Genomic DNA, 22,651 nt, shown 5'->3' on the forward strand with positions numbered 1-22,651 from the left:
GTAGTGACGCCTCTAGCACTGACATGCAGTGCTTTAGACAGCTGAGCCACTCGGGAGCAAAATAAAAAGGGATAAAAGATGATGAGGCAAATTATGGAATAGACATCCTTGATCAAAGGTCCCATGATACACCTGACAGAGAATGTAAAAGCATTTTGGAATTCAGTAAGCTATGATAATCATTAACCAATCAAATGATAACATTCCTTTATACAGTATAAATGCAATGCTATTTTTGGCTTTACATTTATGAGTGTTGAGGCAGACAATTGACATAAATGAGTTGTTCTACTAAGACAACGATACACTCACTATACATTGAAAACCCAACTGTTGAACGCAAACCTAGTTATGCTATATACGGTGACGGCCAAATAAATTGGCACCCTTGCACATTTATATTTCTTCTCAAATAAGTTGAAATTGAAAAGTGTTTTGGTCCACATTGTTATATTTTCAACATCATTACAGAAACAATTTTAAGCAGTGTTTTAAAACTTAAGTTTACAATTTTAATTTAGAAATGAAAAACAAATGGCATGGGAAAAAAAGCGCCCAAGAGCTTAAACGCTGGCTAGACCGGGCACGCCATTTTGCGCATGTTGGTTTTGTCCCTCCACACCAGAGGAGATCGGGACTCACAGTTTGAAATATCAAAATTAACTCTGAAGCAACTATATTAATTATGGGACAGGTCAAAACACATGAAACATTCATGGACATTTAGCTAGCTAGCTTGCTGTTGTTAGTTAATTTGTCCTGGGATATAAACCTTGTGTTGTTATTTTACCTGAAATGCACAAGGTCCTTTTTTTTCAGGATCTTTGTAGAATTTTGACCCATTCTGAGTCACACAAAATCATTTTTGTTCTCTACGCCAACAATTAATCCACAGATAAAAAGGGAAACCTAGTTAGTTTCTAGCAATCTATCCTCCTTCAGTCTTCTTCTTCTCGTGATTTTAAATAGCTTTTGGCAACCAACGTTAAGGTTCCTTACGGCCACAAACTGGACTGGAGTAGGGACCTCAGTTCATCTTTCGATCACCCACGTGTGTATATGCGCACAAAAAAACAATGAGCAGATGAGAGAGGTGGGGCTTGCAGAGCATCATGCATCAAAAATAAAACCAGGTTCTATGTTAGCGCCTGGCTACGTAGATGCTCGTGGATGAAATTTGTGAATAACGTGTGTACATTTATTTTGCAACACTCGCACAAGCAACGTGGGTGGTGTGGTCATCATGTTATACTTGGTTGCACAGCCCTCACCTGAGATAACTGGTGACAAATGCTTCTTGTAACCATCTGTTCTGGAATGGCCACGGTTGAATCCAATCTAAAACCTATGATAAGATATGAAAACAGCAGATGGTTGAGAGCAATCCTAAAACATTGCAGAATTGGAGCAGTTTGCGGCTGAAGAGTGATCCAAACTTCCAGTAGAAAGATGCTGCAAGCTCCTTGATGGCTATAAGAAGTGTTTGTCAGCAGTTATCTGTTACCAAAATCTGTGTGTAGTCTTGGGTGCTAATAATTTCCCTACTATAAATAAAAATGATAAACTTAAGTTTCAAAAATCTAAATTGGTTCTGAAATGCTGAAATCCAATAACTATGTCTGAAGACCAAATGTATTTTTCAATTTAAACATAAATAGTATTTTAGAAGAAACAGGGAATTATTTAAGAGAAATGCTAATATAGTACTAATATATTTGGCAGCAACTGTACATAGTTGTACATATACTGAACAAAAATATAAACGTAACATGTAAAGTGTTGGTCCCATGTTTAATGAGCTGAAATAAAAGATCCCAAAAATGTTAGATATTCACAAAGCTTATTTCTCTCAAATGTTGTGCACACATTTGTTTACATCCCTGTTAGTGAGTATTTCTCCTTTAACAAGATAATCCATCCACCTGAGGTGTGGCATATCAAGAAGCTGATTAAAAAGCATGATCATTACACAGGTGCACCTTGTGCTGGGGACAATAAAAGGCCACTCTAAAATGTGCAGTTTTGTCACACAACACAATGCCCCAGTTGTCCCAATGTTTGAGGGAGCGTGCAATTGGCAAACTTATCTGCATACTCGTCATCCTCACCTGGGTCTTCACCTGACTGCAGTTCGGCATCGTAACCGACTTCAGTGGGCAAATGCTCACCTTCGACAGCCACTGGCACGCTGGAGAAGTGTTCTCTTCACTGATGAACCCTGGTTTCAACTGTCCCGGGCAGATGGCAGACAGCGTGTATGGCATTGTGTGGGTGCCCCATGGTAGGCGGTAGGGTTACGGTATGGGCAGGCATAAGCTATGGACAACGAACACAATTGCATTTTATTGATGTCAATTTGAATGCACAGAGACACCGTGACGAGATGCTGAGGTCCATTTATCATGCCATTCATCCGCCGCCATCACCTCATGTTTCAGCATGATAATGCACAGCCCCATATTGCAAGGATCTGTACACAATTCCTGAAAGCTGAAAATGTCCCAGTTCTTCCACGGCCTGCATACTCACCAGACATGTCACCCATTGGAGCATGTTTGTGATGTTCTGGATCGACATGTACGATAGTGTGTTCCAGTTCCCGCGGATATATCCAGCAACTTCGCACAGCCATTGAAGAGAAATGGGAAAACATTCCACAGGCCACAATCAACAGCCTGATCAACTCGAAGGAGATGTGAAGGAGATGTGTCGTGCTGCATGAGGCAAATGGTGTTCACACCAGTTACTGACTGGTTTTCTGATCCACATCCCTACTTTTTTGTTGTTGTTGGTATTTGTGACCAACCGATGCATATCTGTATTCCCAGTCATGTGAAATCCATAGATTAAGGCCTAGTTAATTTATTTCAATTGAGTGACTTTCTTATAAGAACTGTAACTTAGTAAATTCTTTCAAATTATTGAATGTTGCGTTCATATTATTGTTCATTGTATATACATAGTACAGGTAAAAAATTTGAACACACCAACTCATTCAAGGTTTTTTTTGCTTACTACATGATTCCATATGTGTTATTTCAAAGTTTTGATGTCTTCACTATTATTCTAGAACAAAGAAAATAGTAAAAATAAAGAATAGAATCCTAGAATGATTAGGTGTGTCCAAACTTTTTACTGGTACTGTATATATTATGAAAAACTTTTTTGTTTTCTCTCGAGCTGTTTGTGACAATGAGATTAATGATTAATAACCACCTATATATAATTTGGCATGTTGGAATTAAAAAATATACATAATAAAATATTCCAATAACAGTCACTAGATTAATTGTCAAAATAAATGTAAACCTGGCTTCATATTTAACTAACAATTACAACATTCACAGCAGGATAACCACACATTGTAATAAACTGGTGTATTAGAGAAACTGACCATGACCTGCTCTCACATTACCCCTGCAGCAGCCTGTAGAGGGGGCTTGTATACCATAGATCTGGGAGCTACAGTATGTAGACGTTATACGTTAATATACATGATAAATTAATCTAAAGAAAATTAATACCTATGTACATGTTAAGACAGCTTTAACAATAACTGAAAACCATACTCTATTCTATCTTTTGAAATGTGTTTTCCCTCCTAAATGGGGGTGTTTACTACACTCATTGATGGAAAATGAAAGTGTTCTCATATCTACAACAGACTCTCCGGTATACTTTCCTGGGGCCAGCAGTCAGGTAAGAGGCTCTAGTGAATTAATGGCTAAAACAATTTCTTAATAGGTATTTTCTGTTTCAAAAAAGTTGGCGTGTAATGAAAATCAAATGGTGGATTTTTTTATGTGTCCGTTACATATTTCCATTGTATATTTTGACCATACCTTTAGTCTTGGCATTGTTCTAAAACACATTGCTTCACTCCTATTATTTTCTGTGCTTCAACTGTCATGAATGTAAACACAATATTTGAATTATTATTTATTTTTTATAAGCAAATATTACTCAGATGGGACTGTGAATTAAAAACAAACCAATGGTATAATGCGACTGGATACATTAGGTTATGACTTGGCAAATGCAATGATTAACAGAACCTGTTTTTTTCCCCTGACAGATGCGTAATGGAACCTTTGATTCACAAAGTCTGTTTGCTAACTTTTCTCGTCGTCTTCGATGCCACTTCATCTGCTGCAGGTAATAAATATTACAAGCATGTACTGTATTAGTCCAGACATATGTAAAAACTATGTTAACTTTTTCATAAAAGCATGAATCTTGCTACACTTGTAAAGTTTGGGGCCCTGAGAATTTTCAGAAAGGGAGCCATTGCAAAAAACACCTCCTGGCGGCTGTGGCAGCCATTTTGCTATTCAGCCATAGCCTGACAATGTATCTTCCTTCATATCTGCTGAACTAAACTAATAAATGGTGATGTCTTCACCTATGTTTTAATGGTCAATGATGACAATGGTGCTAAGTGCAACATAATGAAAATTCTGATTATTATGCAAAGGTGAACTTGGTGTAAACCATTGAAAATAAATCAAATTATTTAGCTGTTTCTGACAACATACACAATAAAAAATTATGTCTGTTGTTGATTTGTAATTTGGATAAAACCTTTCTTCTTTACATAATGCTTGAAAGTGAAGCTCAGTTTGGGGTTTTCATTGATTGTGATGTTTTCGGGTCCCGTGTGGCTCAGTTGGTAGACCATGGTGCTTGCAATGCCAGGGTTGTGGGTTAAATTCCCACGAGGGCCAAGTATGGAAAATATGTAGTGGCATTACAAGTTTGAAAAGCCAAAAATATTAAGTTATCTGAATTTCTTTGATTTGGCCAAAACTTACTTTTTGATTGAAAAAAAGGTCTCCAGTGGGGTACAGAATGATTGCATCCCTTAATAAAGATGAACAAAAAAGACTATAAAATAAATAATACAAATACTGAGCTATATTGTATGCACAATGTTTAAAAACATAATGGCACTGAGTGTTCAAAAAAATAAAACATAGACTGACCAGATGAATCCAGGTGAAAGCTATGATCCCTTATTGAGTTAAGTTAAATCCACTTAAATCAGTGTAGATGAAGGAGAGGAGACAGGTTAAATAATGATTTTTAAGCCTTGAGACAATTGAGACATGGTTTGTGTGTGTGCCATTCAGAGGGTGAATGGGCAAGACAAACAGTTTTAAGTGCATTTGAACAGGCTATGGTAGTAGGTGGTTTGTGTCAAGAACTGCAACTGCTGGGTTTTTCACGCCCAACAGTTTCCTGTGTGTATCAAGAATGGTCCACCACCCAAAGGACATCCAGCCAACTTGAAACAACTGCGGGAAGCATTGCATTCAACATGGGCCAGCATCCCTGTGGAATGCTTTAAACACCTTGAAGAGTCCATGCCCCGATGAATTGAGGCTGTTCTGACCCCTATCAAGAAGATAGGGGTCAAAATGATTGGATCCCCCTAACACCACAAGCCTTTTTGTAAGATGTTCTATGAGATTGAAGAACAGATATAGAGGAATCTTAGACCATTCCTCCAAACATGATCTTTCCAGATCCTTGATGTCCCTTAGAGAAAAAACATAATTTCACCTCACGTATTTCACTCAAAATCTGTATATTTATATATACATTTAATCCTCACCTGAGATTTGAACTCAAAAGCTTGTGGTTCACAGTCATTCCAATCTTCCTGCTACGCCACCATGTCTGTATTCATAATTGATTTCACCTGTATTCATACACTTTGGACTTCAAAGTGATTGTCAGCTTTGTTAAAAATACACTTGAGGAAAACTATTATATTTATCATAGTGATACAGGAGTAACATTAAAACAGAGTAATATGCCCCACCAACATTAGACTATTATACAGAAAACCCTCATTGGCCTGCTGAGACGCATCAATTCATTTTTGTCCTCTCTAGTAGACTTCAGTTCTTGGTCCTTATCTCTGAGACCATACAAACCACTGTATTAAGTCCTGTTGTCCATTTGGGAGGACAATGTGGGCTTTTCAATGATATCACATGTGTTGGGGTGTGACCTTGACAACTTTATCTTCCTGGTTCTTAAAGAAATGGCTGCCGTCAAAATTAACACATTTTATGGACATTTGAAAATAAGTCTGTAAATATTAATTATAATTTTTGTTAGTTTGATATTCAAATTGTTTCTAGTAAATTAATATCTCAGGAGTAGTTAAGCGAGTTGTCAGGACTGTAATATGTTTTTTCACAATAAATAATAGATAAGGAAGAGTAAGAGCTTATCAAGAAATGTCCACTGTAGTGGACATCCGGATGCCGCAACTACACTGAACGACAATATAAATGCAAAATGCAACAATTTCAAAGATTTTACTGAGTTACAGTTCATGTAAGGAAATCAGTCAATTGAAATAAATAAATTAGGCCCTAGTCTATGGATTTCACATGACTGGAAATACAGATATGCATCGGTCACAAATACCTTTAAAAAAAAGGCAGGGGCATGGATCAGAAAACCAGTCAGTATCTGGTGTGACCACCATGTGCCTCATAAAGCGTGACACATCTCCTTCACATAGAGTTGATCAGGCTGTTGATTGTGGCCTGTGGAATGTTGTCCAACTCCTCTTAAATGGCTGTGTGAAGTTGCTGGATATTGGCGGGAAATGGAACACGCTGTTGTTCACGTCAATCCAGAGCATCACAAACATGCTGGATGGATGACATGGCATAACATCTCAGGAGAGATTTTGTCCCACTCCTCTTTGCAGATCTACTCCAAGTCATTAAGGTTTCGAGGCTGACGTTTGGCAACTTGAACCTTCAGCTCCCTCCACAGATTTTCTATGGGATTAAGGTCTAGAGACTGGCTAGGCCAATCCAGGACCTTAATGTGCTTCTTCTTGAGCCACTCCTTTGTTGCCTTGGCTGTGTGTTTTGGGTCATTGTCATGCTGGAATACCCATCCACGACCCATTTTCAATGCCCTGGCTGAGGGAAGGAGGTTCTCACCCAAGATTTGACGGTACATGGCCCCGTCCATTGTCCTTTTGATGCGGTGAAGTTGTCCTGTCCCCTTAGCAGAAAAACACCCCCAAAGCATAATGTTTCCACCTCCATGTTTGACGGTGGGGATGGTATTCTTGGGGTCATAGGCAGCATTCCTCCTCCACCAAATACGTGGAGTTGAGTTGATGCCAAAGAGCTCCATTTTGGTCTCATCTGACCACAACACTTTCACCCAGTTGTCCTCTGAATCATTCAGATGTTCATTGGCATTCTTCAGACGGGCATGTATATGTGCTTTCTTGAGCAGGGGGACATTGCGGGCGCTGCAGGATTTCAGTCCTTCACGGCGTAGTGTGTTACCAATTGTTTTCTTGGTGACTATAGTCCCAGCTGCCTTGAGATCATTGACAAGATCCTCCCGTGTAGTTCTGGGCTGATTCCTCACTGTTCTCATTATCATTGCAACTCCACGAGGTGAGATCTTGCATGGAGCCCCAGGCTGAGGGAGATTGACAGTTCTTTTGTGTTTCTTCCATTTGCGAATAATCGCACCAACTGTTGTCACCTTCTCACCAAGCTGCTTGGCGATGGTCTTGTAGCCCATTCCAGCCTTGTGTAGGTCTACAATCCTGTCCCTGACATCCTTGGAGAGCTCTTTGGTCTTGGCCATGGTGGAGCGTTTGGAATCTGATTGATTGCTTCTGTGGACAGGTGTCTTTTATACAGGTAACAAACTGAGATTATGAGCACTCCCTTTAAGAGTGTGCTCCTAATCTCAGCTCGTTACCTGTATAAAAGACACCTGGGAGCCAGAAATCTTTCTGATTGAGAGGGGATCAAATACTTATTTCCCTCATTAAAATGCAAATCAATTTATAACATTTTTGACATGCGTTTTTCTGGATTTTGTTGTTGTTATTGTGTTTCTCACTGTTCAAATAAACCTACCATTAAAATTATAGACTGATCATTTCTTTGTCAGTGGGCAAACGTACAAAATCAGCAGTGGATCAAATACTTTTTTCCCTCACTGTACTATGTGGATTATAATTAAACATTTTGTAGGGATTGATACATGTTTTGTTAGGACAAGTCAAGTCTGAAACTTCAAAATGGAAATTATAAACTTTATTAAAAGCAAGTTTGCATTTTCTGCTTTGAGGAAAAATTACTTTAAAAAAAAGGTGATCAAATTCATGTCCTACATCTGTAGATCAGTATTTGTAATATTATTTTATACAGTCTTTTTGCTCATCGTTATCAATGGATCCAATGATGTTTTGGGCACTGCTGGTTTAGCACTGTTAAAAGATAACTGTGAAGATATTACTGTCTTTGAGCTCAATATGAGCTGCTCTTAACTTTGTGAACGTCACACGCCATACTTCATACCTTCTGTAACATTTTCTCCTCTCTCCTTCCAGACCTCAGCCTCATAGTCCCTCCTGACCCTGTAGTTGCCTCTGCTGGGGATGACATCATCCTTCCCTGTCATCTATCTCCTCAAAGTAGTGCTGTTGACATGGATATCAGGTGGTTTAAGGAGGGGGACTTCACTAACCCCCTGTATTTGTATAAGAGCAGAATGGGGGAAGAGGGGAAGGGCTATAAGGGCAGAGTGAGTCTGCTCACCCAGGAGCTAGAGAGAGGCAACATATCACTGCTGTTGAAGAATGTCAAGGTGTCAGATAGGGGACGCTACAAATGTCAAGCCAGCCGCTTGGATTGGATCCAGGAACCAGCCGTTGTGCTACAAGTTAGAAGTAAGAGAAGCTTATCAAGATCCTAACAAGTGTCCAATTGTCGATGGTGTCAATTTCAACAGTAAAATAAAGTATTACCAAAGTTAGACAGAATTGGTTAAACAGATCTGATTTCAACATGCTGAAGAAGAGAAGCCGACAGTAGATGATCAAATCTAGGCAGTAATCATAAGTTATGCTGGAACCGTCTGTTTTTTCTATTGATACCCTTCTGATCGATTAATCTATTAATCCAAGATGTCGTAGCAGTCAGACGTCTTTGTCCTGTCGTGTCCCTTGTATTTATCTTTTTATATATTTTCCTTCGCAAATCTTTAAAAAATATTTTCCTAAATCTCAACTTCTAAATACTCTCCTGCAACCCCAATGTGGCGTGGATCCGTTTTTTTTTCCTAAAGTATTTCTATTTACTTCGGATCTGGAATCCCTCAACTGAAGCTAGCCAGATAACTACCTACCAGCTATCAGTCAGCAAACCACTGCTATCGGTCATCAGCTAACCTTTAGCTCGGAAAGCTCTTGCCAGTTCGTACAACGTGACTCAAACCAGAGCATAACGACCTATTTGTTTCTCTCCATATCCCCGGAGTCCTACCGCAAACTCTGAACATTTTCATTTGGATCTTCGCAACTAGCTAACCGCAATTCCAGGTGACTACTCCTGGCTAGCGTTTCCATCCCGGAGCAAGCACCAATTAGCCTGAAGCTAGCCCGGCCTGGGCTACCACCGAAGCCCACTCCTGGGCTACAATATCCGGACCCCTTCTACTGCCGGTACGGGGCACGGAACCTTGCCGATCCTCTACGACTGGAATACCGACATAATCTGCCCGAGGATTCCAACAGGCCCCTCAGGCGCGACGTCCGCTCAAGGCCCATTCTGCTAACCGCGGCCTGCTAGCTACCTAGAGCTACTTGGAACCCTTCTAATCCACAAATGGTCTATCGACGTCACCGCACGAAGAGGCAAAAACAGACTTACCTCCATCGCGATGTCCCCCAAAGGCCCTTCTGCTAACTTGCTAGCACCGGTCTGCTAACTGCTAGCTTGCTAGCCCCAGTCTGCTAACTGCTAGCTTGCTAGCCCCGGTCTGCTAACTGCTAGCTTGCTTGCCCCAGTCTGCTAAATGCTAGCTTGCTTGCCCCGGGCTGCTAACTGCTAGCTTGCTTGCCCCGGTCTGCTAACTGCTTGCTTGCTAACCCGGTCTGCTAACCGCTAGCTTGCTAGCCCCGGTCTGCTAACTGCTAGCTTGTTAGCCCCAGCCTGCTAACTGCTAGCTTGTTAGCACCGGCCTGCTAACGGTCTGAATCGCCGTGTCCCCAGTCAGCCCAGCCACTCACTGGACCCATATGTTCACTTGGCTACGCATGCCTCTCTCTAATATCAATATGCCTCGCCCATTACTGTCCTGGTTAGTTATTACTGTCTTATTTCACTGTAGAGCATGTACAACACAGGCAAGTCACGTTTTTGACTGCACTGGGCCTTTAATGAATGAGACTAACAGTGTGGGGCAAGAGAAGGCAATTTGATGTCACTTTGTACAAGTTTTGACTGCTTGTTATCAATTCTTTTAGTTTTTTGGTGTGAGCGAATGTTTGCTGTTTCACCTCCTACACCTCCTGTCATGCGATGACATCCCCTGGTTTAAACGTCTCTAGAGACTATATCGCTCTCATCATTACTCAATGCCTAGGTTTACCTCCAATGTACTCACATCCTACCTTACCTTTGTCTGTACACTTGAATCTATGCTATCGTGCCCAGAAACCTGCTCCTTTTACTCTCTGTTCCGAACGTGCTAGACGGCCAGTTCATGTAGCCTTTAGCCGTACCGTTATCCTACTTCTCCTTCTCCTTGTTCCTCTGGTGATGTAGAGGTTAATCCAGGTCCTGCAGTGCCTAGTTCCACTCCCACTCCCCAGGTGCTCTCATTTGTTGACTTCTATAACCGTAAAAGCCTTGGTTTCATGCATGTTAACATTAGAAGCCTACTCCCTCAGTTTGTTTTACTCACTGCTTTATCACACTCTGCCAACCCGGATGTCTTAGCCGTGTCTGAATCCTGGCTTTTGAAAAACACCAAAAACCCTGAAATCTCCATCCCTAACTATAACATTTTCTGCCAAGATAGAACTGCCAAAGGGGGCGGTGTTGTAATCTACTGCAAAGATAGCCTGCAGAGTTCTCTATTACTATCCAAGTCTGCACCCAAACAACTCGAGCTTCTACTTCTAAAAATTCACCTTTCCAGAAACAAGTCTCTCACTGTTGCCGCTTGCTATAGACCACCCTCTGCCCCCAGCTGTGCCCTCGACACCATATGTGAATTGATTGCCCCCCATCTATCTTCTGAGCTCGTGCTACTAGGTGACCTAAACTGGGACACGCTTAACACCCCGGCCATCCTACAATCTAAGCTTGATGCCCTCAATCTCACACAAATTATCAATGAACCTACCAGGTACAACCCCAAATCCGTAAACACGGGCACCCTCATAGATATCATCCTAACTAACTCACCCTCCAAATACACCTCTGCTGTTTTCAATCAAGATCTCAGCGATCACTGCCTCATTGCCAGCATCCGTAATGGGTCTGCGACTAAACGACCACCCCTCATCACTGGCAAATGCTCCCTAAAACACTTCTGTGAGCAGGCCTTTCTAATCGACCTGGCTGGGGTAATGACATTGACCTCATCCCGTCAGAAGAGGATGCCTGATTATTCATTAAAAGTGCCTTCCTCACCATCTTAGATAAGCATGCCCCATTCAAAAAATGTTGAACTAGGAATAGATATAGTATTTGGTTCACTCCAGACCTGTCTGCCCTTGACCAGCACAAAACCATCCTGTGGCATTCTGCATTAGCATCAAATAGCCCCCGTGATATGCAACTTTTCAGGGAAGTTAGGAAAAAAAATATACACAGGCAGTTAAGAAAGCTAAGGCTAGCTTTTTCAAACAGAAATTTGCATCCTGTAGTAGAAACTCAAAAAAGTTCTGGGACATTGTAAAGTCCATGGAGAATAAGAGCAGCTGCCCACTGCTCTGAGGCTAGGAAACACTGTTACCACTGATAAATCCACTATAATTGAGAATTTCAATAAGCATTTCTCTACAGCTGGCCATGCTTTCCACCTGGCTACCCCAACCCCGGTCAACTGCTCAGCACCCTCCACAGCAACCCGCCAAAGCCCCCACCATTTCTCCTTCACCCAAATCCAGATAGCTGATGTTCTGAAAGAGCTGCAATATCTGGACCCCTACAAATCAGCTGGGCTAGACAATCTGGAACCTCTCTTTTGAAATTGTTGCAACCCCTATTAATAGCCTGTTCAACCTCTCTTTCATATCGTCTGAGATTCCCAAAGATTGGAAAGCTGCCGCGGTCATCCCCCTCTTCAAAGGGGGTGACACTCGACCCAAACTGCTACAGACCTATATCTATCCTACCCTGTCTTTCTAAGGTCTTCGAAAGCCAAGTTAACAAACAGATTACCGACCATTTCGAATCCCACCGTACCTTCTCCGCTATGCAATCTGGTTTCAGAGCTGGTCATGGGTGCACCTCAGCCACGCTCAAGGTCCTAAATGACATCATAACCGCCATCGATAAGAGAGATTACTGTGTAGCCGTATTCATCGACCTGGCCAAGGCTTTCGACTCTGTCAATCACCACATTCTTATTGGCAGATTCGACAGCCTTGGTTTCTCAAATGATTTCCACGCCTGGTTTACCAACTACTTCTCTGATAGAGTTCAGTGTGTCAAATCGGAGGGCCTGTTGTCCGGACCTCTGGCAGTTTCTATGGGGGTGCCACAGGGTTCAATTCTCGGGCCGACTCTTTTCTCTGTATACATCAATGATCACTCTTGCTGCGGGTGATTCTCTGATCCACCTATACGTAGACGACACCATTCTGTATACTTCTGGCCCCTCTTTGGACACTGTTAACTAACCTCCAGATGAGCTTCAATGCCATACAACTCTCCTTCCGCGGCCTCCAACTGCTCTTAAATGCAAGTAAAACTAAATGCATGCTATTCAATCGATCACTGCCCGCACCTGCCTGCCTGTCCAGCATCACTACTCTGGACGGCTCTGACTTAGAATACGTGGACAACTACAAATACCTAGGTGTCTGGTTAGACTGTAAACTCTCCTTCCAGACTCACATTAAGCATCTCCAATCCAAAATTAAATCTAGAATCGGCTTCCTATATCACAACACAGCATCCTTCACACATGCTGCCAAACATACCCTTGTAAAACTTACCATCCTACCGATCCTCGATTTCGGCGCTGTCATCTATAAAATAGCCTCCAACAATACTCAACAAATTGGATGCAGTCTATCACAGTGCCATCCATTTTGTCACGAAAGCCCCATACACTACCCACCACTGCGAACTGTACGCTCTCGTTGGTTGGCCCTCGCTTCATACTCGTCGCCAAACCCACTGGCTACAGGTTATCTACAAGCCTCTGCTAGGTAAAGCCCCGCCTTATCTCAGCTCACTGGTCACCATAGCAGCACCCACTCGTAGCACGCGTTCCAGCAGGTATATCTCACTGGTCACCTCCAAAGCCAATTCCTCCTTTGGTCGCCTTTCCTTCCAGTTCTCTGCTGCCAATGACTGGAACGAACTGCAAAAATCACTGAAGCTGGAGACTCATATCTCCCGCACTAGCTTCAAGCACCAGCTGTCAGAGCAACTCACAGATCACTGCACCTGTACATAGCCCATCTGTAAACAGCCCATCTATCTACCTGATCCCAATACTGTATTTATTTTATTTATCCTGCTCCTTTGCACACCAGTATCTCTACTTGCAAATTCATCTTCTGCACATCTACCATTCCATTGTGTAATTGCTATATTGTAATTACTTCACCACCATGGCCTATTTATTGCCTTAACTCCCTTATCTTACCTCATTTGCACTCACTGTATCTTTTTTCTACTGTATTATTGACTGTATGTTTGGTTTATTTCATGTGTAACTCTGTGTTGTTGTATGTGTCGAATTGCTATGCTTTATCTTGGCCAGGTCGCAGTTGCAAATGAGAACTTGTTCTCAACTAGCCTACCTGGTTAAATGAAGGTGAAATAAAAAATAAAAAAATCGAGACTGTCCTTGACAGAGCCACATAAAATCAGTTTCGGAATATCTTCCTGATTAATATACTTCCTTCCTTTGTGAGCAGAGCAGGGCAGTGTCCCCAGGATCTCCATGAGGAAGCACCACAGAGTGTTCATCCAGCTCAGCTGCAGCTCAGAGAACTGGTACCCAGAGCCTCACATGCTGTGGACGGACCGCAGTGGGAAGGAGATCACCTCAGCAGAGACAGAGAGACCCAAACAGAAGGACGGGGGTGACCTGTACTCCATAACCAGTCACATGAGAATAAGGATGGACCAACTGGAGGGGGTCACATGTGTGGTGATGTCAAAGGGCAAGGGAACCATTCTAGAATCAGCATTACTGCAGATGACTGGTGAGTTTAGGAACTGCAATGTAGACCCAAGTAGCCAACAACAAGTGTAAAAAATGCAAACTAAAGATGACAGAGTACCAACCTTAACTAGGCTTCTATTTTATACAATCTAGACACACTGATGTGCACAGAGTTTTCTCTTTGGTTTTTGTAGGGCCAAGTAGAATTAGAGCCATACCCTAATCAAAAACTGGGTCTAGAAAGAGTTGCTCCTCAGTCAGATGTTAAAGGGATATATCACTCCAACATTAATGTTTGTCAGACATCATCAGACCTCAAAAGTGGTCTCATTTCAATTGTTCCTGAGCCATCTGTCATGTACATTTAGGTATATGCCACGATCCCAAATGAATGAGAAAGATTAATGTCATTGTTGTGGACTGCAGTTAAATCTGTGTTCTAGGCCTGTGGTCGTAGGACGTGGAGTTCTCAGAATTATACCACTTTTGTTTTCTGAAAACATTTTACAAACTTGGATTGACGTATCTAATTACATCTGTAGAAACCGGCAAGCATAAAACAGAGAATGAGGCATGATTCCCAAACTAGGGACCATCAGCTTTAAACTTTTCTTGTGACCATAAACACATTTTTCAAGCCAAAACTCAATCACAACCTTGTATTGCCCATTATTCTGGGTAATGTTACACTACAGTACATATGTTTTATATGTTGAACCTTATAAATTTAGGAAATTGTACTGTAGCGGTACCCTAAGCTGACCTTAAACCATCTTGTTACAGAAGAGTTCTACCTCAGCAGTATGCCTGACAGGGTCTACATATCTGCATTTATTATTCCTGTGTTTTTGGCGTTGGTGTGTATCACTGCATCTATGCTCTATGTCCTCCACCAGAGAAGAGGTTTGTCTCTCATTTTATTTACAGTGCCCATAAAAAATCTACACCCTGTTAAACTTTTTTCACATTTGTTGCCTGCAAATTAAATCTAAAAAGGATCACATTGATTGTTTTTCCTACAGATCTACACAACCTACTCCACATTTTGAAGTGGAAGAAAGTTATAGAACATTTTCGAAATTAAGAAAACAAAATGAAGTATCATAATTGGATATATCTCCAACCCCCTGAGTTAATACTTGGTGTAAACACCTTTAACAGCCATTAAAGCTGTGAATCATTTTCATTAAGATTCTACCAACATTGTTTTTGTCAAAATTGCCCATTAAATTAGCTTAGGAATCATTGATGGATGTCAATATTCAAACCTTTTCTCAGATTTTCAAGCAAATTTAAGTCAGGACTGAGACTTGACCCCTCAGGAACACTCAACAACTCTTGGAAATACATTCTAGTGTTTCTTTGGCATAAAAATGTAATTGTCTCGCTGAAAAAGAAAACTCCAGGGTTAGGTTTTCCGAAGACTGAGGCGTGGTTTCCTCTAAGTTTTTACATGTGATTTGCTCCTTTTATATTTATTTTGATCCTGACAAACTCCCCAGTCCCTGCCGATGACAAGCATAGCCATAACATGATGCTGCCACCACAATACCTGAAAATAGAGAGGGTTTCACTCTGTGTCGTGTTGTATTGGATATGACCCAACCCTGTAGTTTTGTCTTGCAGTATTACTTAACAGCCTTGTTGCGAACTGAATGGAGGATTTGCAGTGGATTTTTTAACATAGGCATCATTCTTTTCACTTTGTCATACAGGCCAGTAATGTGGAGAGAATGCAATGTTGTTGATCCCTTCGTATTTTCAAGTATTGTGGTTGCAGCATCATGTTATTGGTATGCTTGTCACCGGCAAGGACTGAGGAGTTTGTTAGAATCAACGGAAATATGAAAGGATCAAAGCTCAGGAAAAAAGTTAGTGGAAAACCCACCTCAGTCTTCTGAAAGCCTAACCCTGGGATAGGGTTTAATTTTTTTCTGCGGGACAATTACACACATTTTTATGCAAAAGACACACCAGAATATCTTTCCAACAGGTTTTGAGTGTTCCTGAGTGGTCTAGTTTCAGTCCTGACTTAAATCAGAGGCTAAGTTTAAATATCGCTGTCCATCAATGATTACCGACCAAATTTTATGAGCTTGAGCAATATTGTGCAAAATTTGTAGAATCTTAATGAAAATGATTCACAGCTGTTTTTTTTATAAATGTTTAGATTTAATTTAAAGGCAGCAAAATAAAAACATAACAGGTAAAATGGGTGTAGACTACACTGACTTGACATGATTTTTGTTTAAAAAGGGGAGAGCATGTCACATGTCCTTGAAATAACATCATATAATGTCATATTTGGCACAAATGCGTGTAATGATGGGAACATAATATTCCCTCCAGCTCTTCAGGAAAAGCTGAAGCCGATGAGTAAGATCATATTTAAAAACTCAAATTCTTTGGTTAATGTAAAACATTTTTACAATTTTGATAATTCAATATTGGTATACTGTATATCTACTCAACCCCTCCAAACAATTGTATTTGTTCTTTATTCATCATTACAGATGGCGTGAAGACAAAATTAAAAGAGACAGAAAACGGTATGTCAAATCACTGTAAATATAGAAACTTTGAAGTTTTCCCAATCTTTGCAAAAATTTGATCTAAAAGATTGACAATGTTGCTCCTTTGTACAGAGAAAGTCCAATGTCTTGCAAAACTCAGTGAAAAGGACAAGTTAATGGGTATGCTTCATGTGCTATTTATAGTTGATTTATCACTATGTTGTTTATACATTTAAAATCAGATTGGTGTTCCGTAACAAGTGTATGTGATGTAAGTCATTTTTAATCCACACAGAAATAACTGGAAAGATTCCGGATGCAGGTAACATTATGCTCCTTTCATACATATAAAAGAAAAAAAAGAAAAAAAAGAACAAATGTATTGCAAGAAAACACAAAGTACAGAACAAAATAGGGATGTTTTGACAATTAGCATTCAATGGGGGGAAAGTACATACTAAATAACTGTAAGGGGGATTACACATTTCAACAAATAAGAACCCTTAATACAGGAAGACAGCTTAAGGCACTTACATGGTCATATTAACATATAATTTATATACAGTAGCAGTCAAACATTTGGACACATACTCATTCAAGGGTTTTTCTTTATTTTTGTCTATTTTCTGTATTGTAGAATAATAGTGAAGACATCAAAACTATGGAATAACACATATGGAATCATGTAGTAACCGAAAAAGTGTTACATTCTTCAAAGTAGCCACTCTTTGCCTTGATGACAGCTTTGCACGCTATTGCCATTCTCTCAACCAGCTTCACCTGGAATGCTTTTCAGACAGTCTTTAAGGAGTTCCCACATATGCTGAGCACTTGTTGGCTGCTTTTCCTTCACTCTGCAGTCCAACTTATCCCAAACCACCTTAATTGGCTTGAGTTTGGGTGATTATGGAGGCCAGGTCATCTGATGCAGCGCTTCATCACTCTCCTTCTTGGTAAAATAGCCCTTACACAGCCTGGAGGTGTGGTTTGGATCATTGTCGTGGTGAAAAACAAATGATAGTCCCACTAAGCACAAACCAGATGGGATGGCGTAGCGGTGCAGAATGCTGTGGTAGCCATGCTGGTTAAGTGTGCCTTGAATTCTAAATAAATCAATGACACTGTCACCAGAAAAGCACCCCCACACCATCACACCTCCTCCATGCTTCATGGTGGGAACAACACATGTAGAGATCAAGCGTTCACCTGCTCCACGTCTCACAAAGACACGGCGGTTCAAACCAAAAATCTCTAATTTGGACTCAGACGAAAGGATAGATTTCCACCAGTCTAATGTCCATTGCTTGTGTTATTTGGCCCAAGCAAGTGTTTTCTTCTTATTTATGTCCTTAGTAGTGGTTTCTTTACCGTAATTCAACCTAATTCACACAGTCTCTTCTGAACAGTACATTTTGAGATGTGTCTGTTACTTGAACTCCAATCTGAGGTGCCGCTTTCTGAAGCTGGCAATACTAATGAACTTATCCTCAGCAGCAGAGGTAACTCTGGGTCTTCCTTTCCTGTGTCGGTCCTCATGAGAGCCAGTTTTATAATTGCGCATGATGGTTATTGCGACTTTCCAGATTGACTGACCTTCATGTCTTAAAGTAATGATGGACTCTTGTTTCTCTTTGCTTATTTGAGCTGTTCTTGCCATAACATGGACTTGGTATTTTACCAAATAGGGTTCTCTTCGGTATACCAACTCTACCTTGTCACAACACAACTGATAGGCTCAAACGCAAAGAAATTCAAGGCACACCTGTTAATTGAAATGCATTCCAGGTGACTACCTCATGAAGCTGGTTGAAAGAATGCCAAGATTGTGCAGAGCTCTTATCAAGGCAAATAGTGGCTACTTTCAACAATCTCAAATATAAAATATATTTTGTTTTGTTTAACACCTTTTTGGTTACTACATGATTCCATATGTGTTATTTCAACATTTTGATATCTTCACTATTATTCTACAATGTAGAAAATAATACAAATGAAGAAAAACCCTTCAATGAGTAGGTGTGTCCAAACTTCTGACTGGTACTGTTTATAAAAAAACATTATTTACCTTTTTCTATACAGTTTGGACCTTAATGTTGCATCATCATGCAGGTAATATCTTTCAACTTTTAGGACTAATTTAATATTCACACACACACACACACACACACACACACACACACACACACACACACACACACACACACACACACACACACACACACACACACACACACACACACACACACACACACACACACACTTCAAAAGTCAAGGTGTCAGAACTGCTATGAACAATGAAATATGTATGAATATGCATGAAATAAAAAATGTACTTGTTTAAAGTAGATGTGACTCTGGACCCTGACACTGCACACCCCAGACTCACAGTATATGAAAAAAACAAGTGTGTGAAGTTTGGAGACCTACGGAAAGAAAGCAGAACTGAGACTGGGAAGAGGTTTGAGGAAAAGCGTTGTGTCTTGGGAGTGAAGGGATATGATACAGGTAAACATTACTGGGAGGTTGACCTGGGGGAGAAGACTCAGTGGAGTGTTGGAGTCGCCCAGGACCCAGAGAACAGAGGTTCAAACATCCAAATGATTCCAGAGAATGGCTACTGGAGCATACGTTTGGATAATGGAGAATTGAAAACAGTTGAACAGTCTTCGAAAGTCCTTCCCATTGAACTGAAACCTTTTAAGCTGGGGGTGTTAGTGGACTATGAGGGGGGAAATATTGTATTTTTCAACGTTGAGAAGAAATGCCACATCCAATCCTTCACTGGAACATTTACCAAGAAACTCTATCCATTCTTTGGTCCTTTGTTGGATTGTAAAGAGGAACTTAAAATCTCACAAGACATAACCCTTTCAAGCTGAGAAGTGATCCTGTAAAAGATTGCAGTTGTCAGGCCATAGCATTGTTTGTTCAATATTTGGTTACTACTGCCTGTGGTTTTATTAGTAATCTAATACCCCACAACTCTCTGTGGTTTTATTAGTACTCTAATACTCCACAACTCTCTTTCATTAGTACTCTAATACCCCACAACGCTCTGTGTTTTTTTTTGTATCCTAATACCCCACAACTCTCTGTTTTTATTAGTACTATAATAACCCACAACTCTCTCTGTTTTTATTAGTACTCTAATACCTCACAACTCTCTGTGTTTTTATTAGTACTCTAATACCCAACAACTCTCTGTGGTTTTATTAGTACTCTAATACCCCACAACTCTCTCTGTTTTTATTAGTACTCTAATACCACACAACTCTCTGTGTTCTTATTAGTACTCTAAAACCCCACAACTCTCTCTGTTTTTATTAGTACTCTAATACCTCACAACTCTCTGTGGTTTTATTAGTACTCTAAAACCCCAAAGCTCTCTGTGGTTTTATTAGTACACTAATACCACACAACTCTCTGTGGTTTTATTAGTAGTCTAATAACCAACAACTCTCTGTGTTTTTATTAGTACTCTAATACTACACAACTCTCTGTGTTTTTATTAGTAGTCTAATACTCCACAACTCTCTGTGTTTTTATTAGTAGTCTAATACCCCACAACTCTCTGTGTTTTTATTAGTAGTCTAATACCCCACAACTCTCTGATTTTATTAGTACTCTAAAACCCCACAATTCTCTGGTTTTATTAGTACACTAATACCTCAAACTATCTGATTTTATTTGACCATGGGGAAAACAGCTGATGCACAGAATGCAATGCAGATTATCTTCCATTGTTTGAGCAATTATTTAGCTTTAGCAATTATCAACTTAGTGAAGATTGAGTTACTTTAATCTTTTTCTTCTTCTATCCCACACAAATATATCTGAGCGATGAGAGATGTAATGTTTTCCCCTTTTTGATAGCTGTACTGTTTTATAATGCTTTAGATGTAACTGTAAAAATCTACTAAAATCTCTGTTTTGATTCTGTATATACTCATTATTGTAAAGTGAGACAATATAATTTGCTATAATGATGTATCAACTAATGTATTCCGTTTTGTCAAATTCATTTGTCATATTAATGTTTTGGTATGTTCAAATCATAGAATGACTTTATGCCCCAGACTGATTGAACTAGCATGTTATTAGAAATAGTCAAACTAGATCTTACACTGGACAGGCTTCACGGGGTGAATATATTGTGTCCAGTCTCTGGCTAACTGGCTTGCATTGTTGGTCATTGTAAAGATAATAAAAAATTTTGTGATGGGTGATTATTAAACTTGTCAAAACAGCTACATAAAAGCCAGTAGAATGTAGTTGTTTCTCTCAATCCTAGTCGTTAATAGATCTAAAGATCTACATCCACATACCAAATAAGATATTGTATTTTTCACAAATCAACATTTTCACAAATCAAATGCTTGTTCAATGTCACAAAAAATAAACTACTGAAGTAAAAATGTATAATACATTAATAAAGAATATGCAACACAACGTTGATGCCTGGTTTGATGACAGCAAAGGATCATACAAATGATTGATTTTACTTAATCGAAAATTATTCACATAGCTTTATACCATGATAAGCTGTTGACAGACAGGGAATGTGATCAATTAAGTTTTTCTATGTTACCGTGATTGGTTTTGCATCTTTGTTCCAGGGTGAGATTTATTTTGGGGGGTTTTTAGGTATTGTTTATTCGCAACAAAGAAAGGACGTGAAAGACAAAACAGTAGAGATTTTTTTTAAAACGGGTAAAACGGTGTGCAGGTGAGGTTGGAAGACCATAAGGGCTGATATGTAAACCACACCCAAAATATAAGTACATAAAACAAGTTTGTTCAATCAGATAAACAAAGAGTATTAATTATAATTGTACATGATATACTCAGTGTACAAGAAAAAACATGCTTGATTGTGTGTGTGTGTGTGTGTGTGTGTACGCGTGTGTGCGCGTGCGTCTGTGTGTGTGAGAGTATGAGAGATAGGCAACATGGAGAGGATTATTGTTTAGTTTGGTTCATCAGGCTGACCCAGAGCGTTTGCTTGAAGTCATTGTGGGATGATGAGGTTTTGGCAATGTGAAGATAACAATTTTAGAGTATGGTACCACTATATCTGATAGAGAATTGACTATATGAGGCGCGGCAGTGGGGTGGGTGAAGGTTATTGCAGTGTCTAGATTTCAGAATTAACTTGGAAGAATCCATTGAAGGGTTTAGGTAAACTGTCTGTGAGGTATGAGTATTTGTAGATGAAAGTGCATAATTGTCTTACAATAATGTCGTAAATAGACAAGATTGAGCTTCTGTAATACGTCTGTGTGTAGCTGGTGTAGATGAGTCAGGCGCAGCACAGCAGATATGAGTAATGTATGCAATTTTAGTCAACAATAATCACAATACGGCCCGCAATACAATAAACAATTACTCACAAACAAACGTGGGGGAACAGAGGGTTAAATAATGAACAAGTATTTGTGGGATTGAAACCAGGTGTGTAAGACAAGGACAGAACAAATGGAAAATTAAAAGTGGACCGGCGAATGCTAGAAGGCCGGTGACGTCGACCGCTGAACGCCGCCCGAACAAGGAGAGGGATCGACTTCGGCGGAAGTCGTGACAGTACCCCCCATTTACACGCAGCTCCAGCAGTGCACCGACACCGACCTCGGGGACGACACGGAGGATGAGGCGCAGGGCGATCTGGATGGAGACGGTGGAACTCCCGCAGCAACGTAGGGTCCAAGATGTCCTCCACCGGCACCCAGCATCTCTCCTCCGGACCATACCCCTTACCAATCCACGAGGTACTGAAGGCCCCTCGCCCGACGCCTTGAGTCCAGGATGGCTCGAACAGCATACACCGGGGCCCACTCGATGTCCAGAGGGGGCGGAGGAACCTCCCGCACCTCAGACTCCTGGAGTGGACCAGCCACCACCGGTCTGAGGAGAGACACATGGAACGAGGGATTAATACGGTA

The 22,651-nt window shown here is 40.5% G+C and overlaps 1 protein-coding gene across 2 annotated transcripts; it reads left to right on the forward strand.

The window, feature by feature from the left end:
• Positions 1-3,410: 3,410 nt before the first annotated feature.
• LOC106577957 (butyrophilin subfamily 2 member A1) lies at positions 3,411-21,161 on the forward strand. 2 transcript variants are annotated; one of them, XM_082965247.1, is made up of 11 exons: positions 3,411-3,699; positions 4,076-4,155; positions 8,393-8,731; positions 13,949-14,239; positions 14,986-15,102; positions 16,549-16,575; positions 16,713-16,748; positions 16,845-16,892; positions 17,008-17,034; positions 18,792-18,821; positions 19,059-21,161. In XM_082965247.1, exons 1-11 carry the CDS (start codon positions 3,638-3,640, stop codon positions 19,589-19,591), a joined length of 1,590 nt encoding a protein of 529 aa, XP_082821373.1. In that variant the 5' UTR covers positions 3,411-3,637; the 3' UTR covers positions 19,592-21,161. The 2 variants fall into 2 exon arrangements, with proteins under 2 accessions (XP_082821373.1, XP_014011916.2); XM_014156441.3 differs by having other exon boundaries at positions 3,412-3,699; positions 14,983-15,102.
• Positions 21,162-22,651: the final 1,490 nt, after the last annotated feature.

The sequence above is a fragment of the Salmo salar genome, chromosome 18, assembly GCF_965601325.2.
Source record: "Salmo salar chromosome 18, fSalSal1, whole genome shotgun sequence".
Classification (NCBI taxonomy): Eukaryota; Metazoa; Chordata; class Actinopteri; order Salmoniformes; family Salmonidae; genus Salmo; species Salmo salar.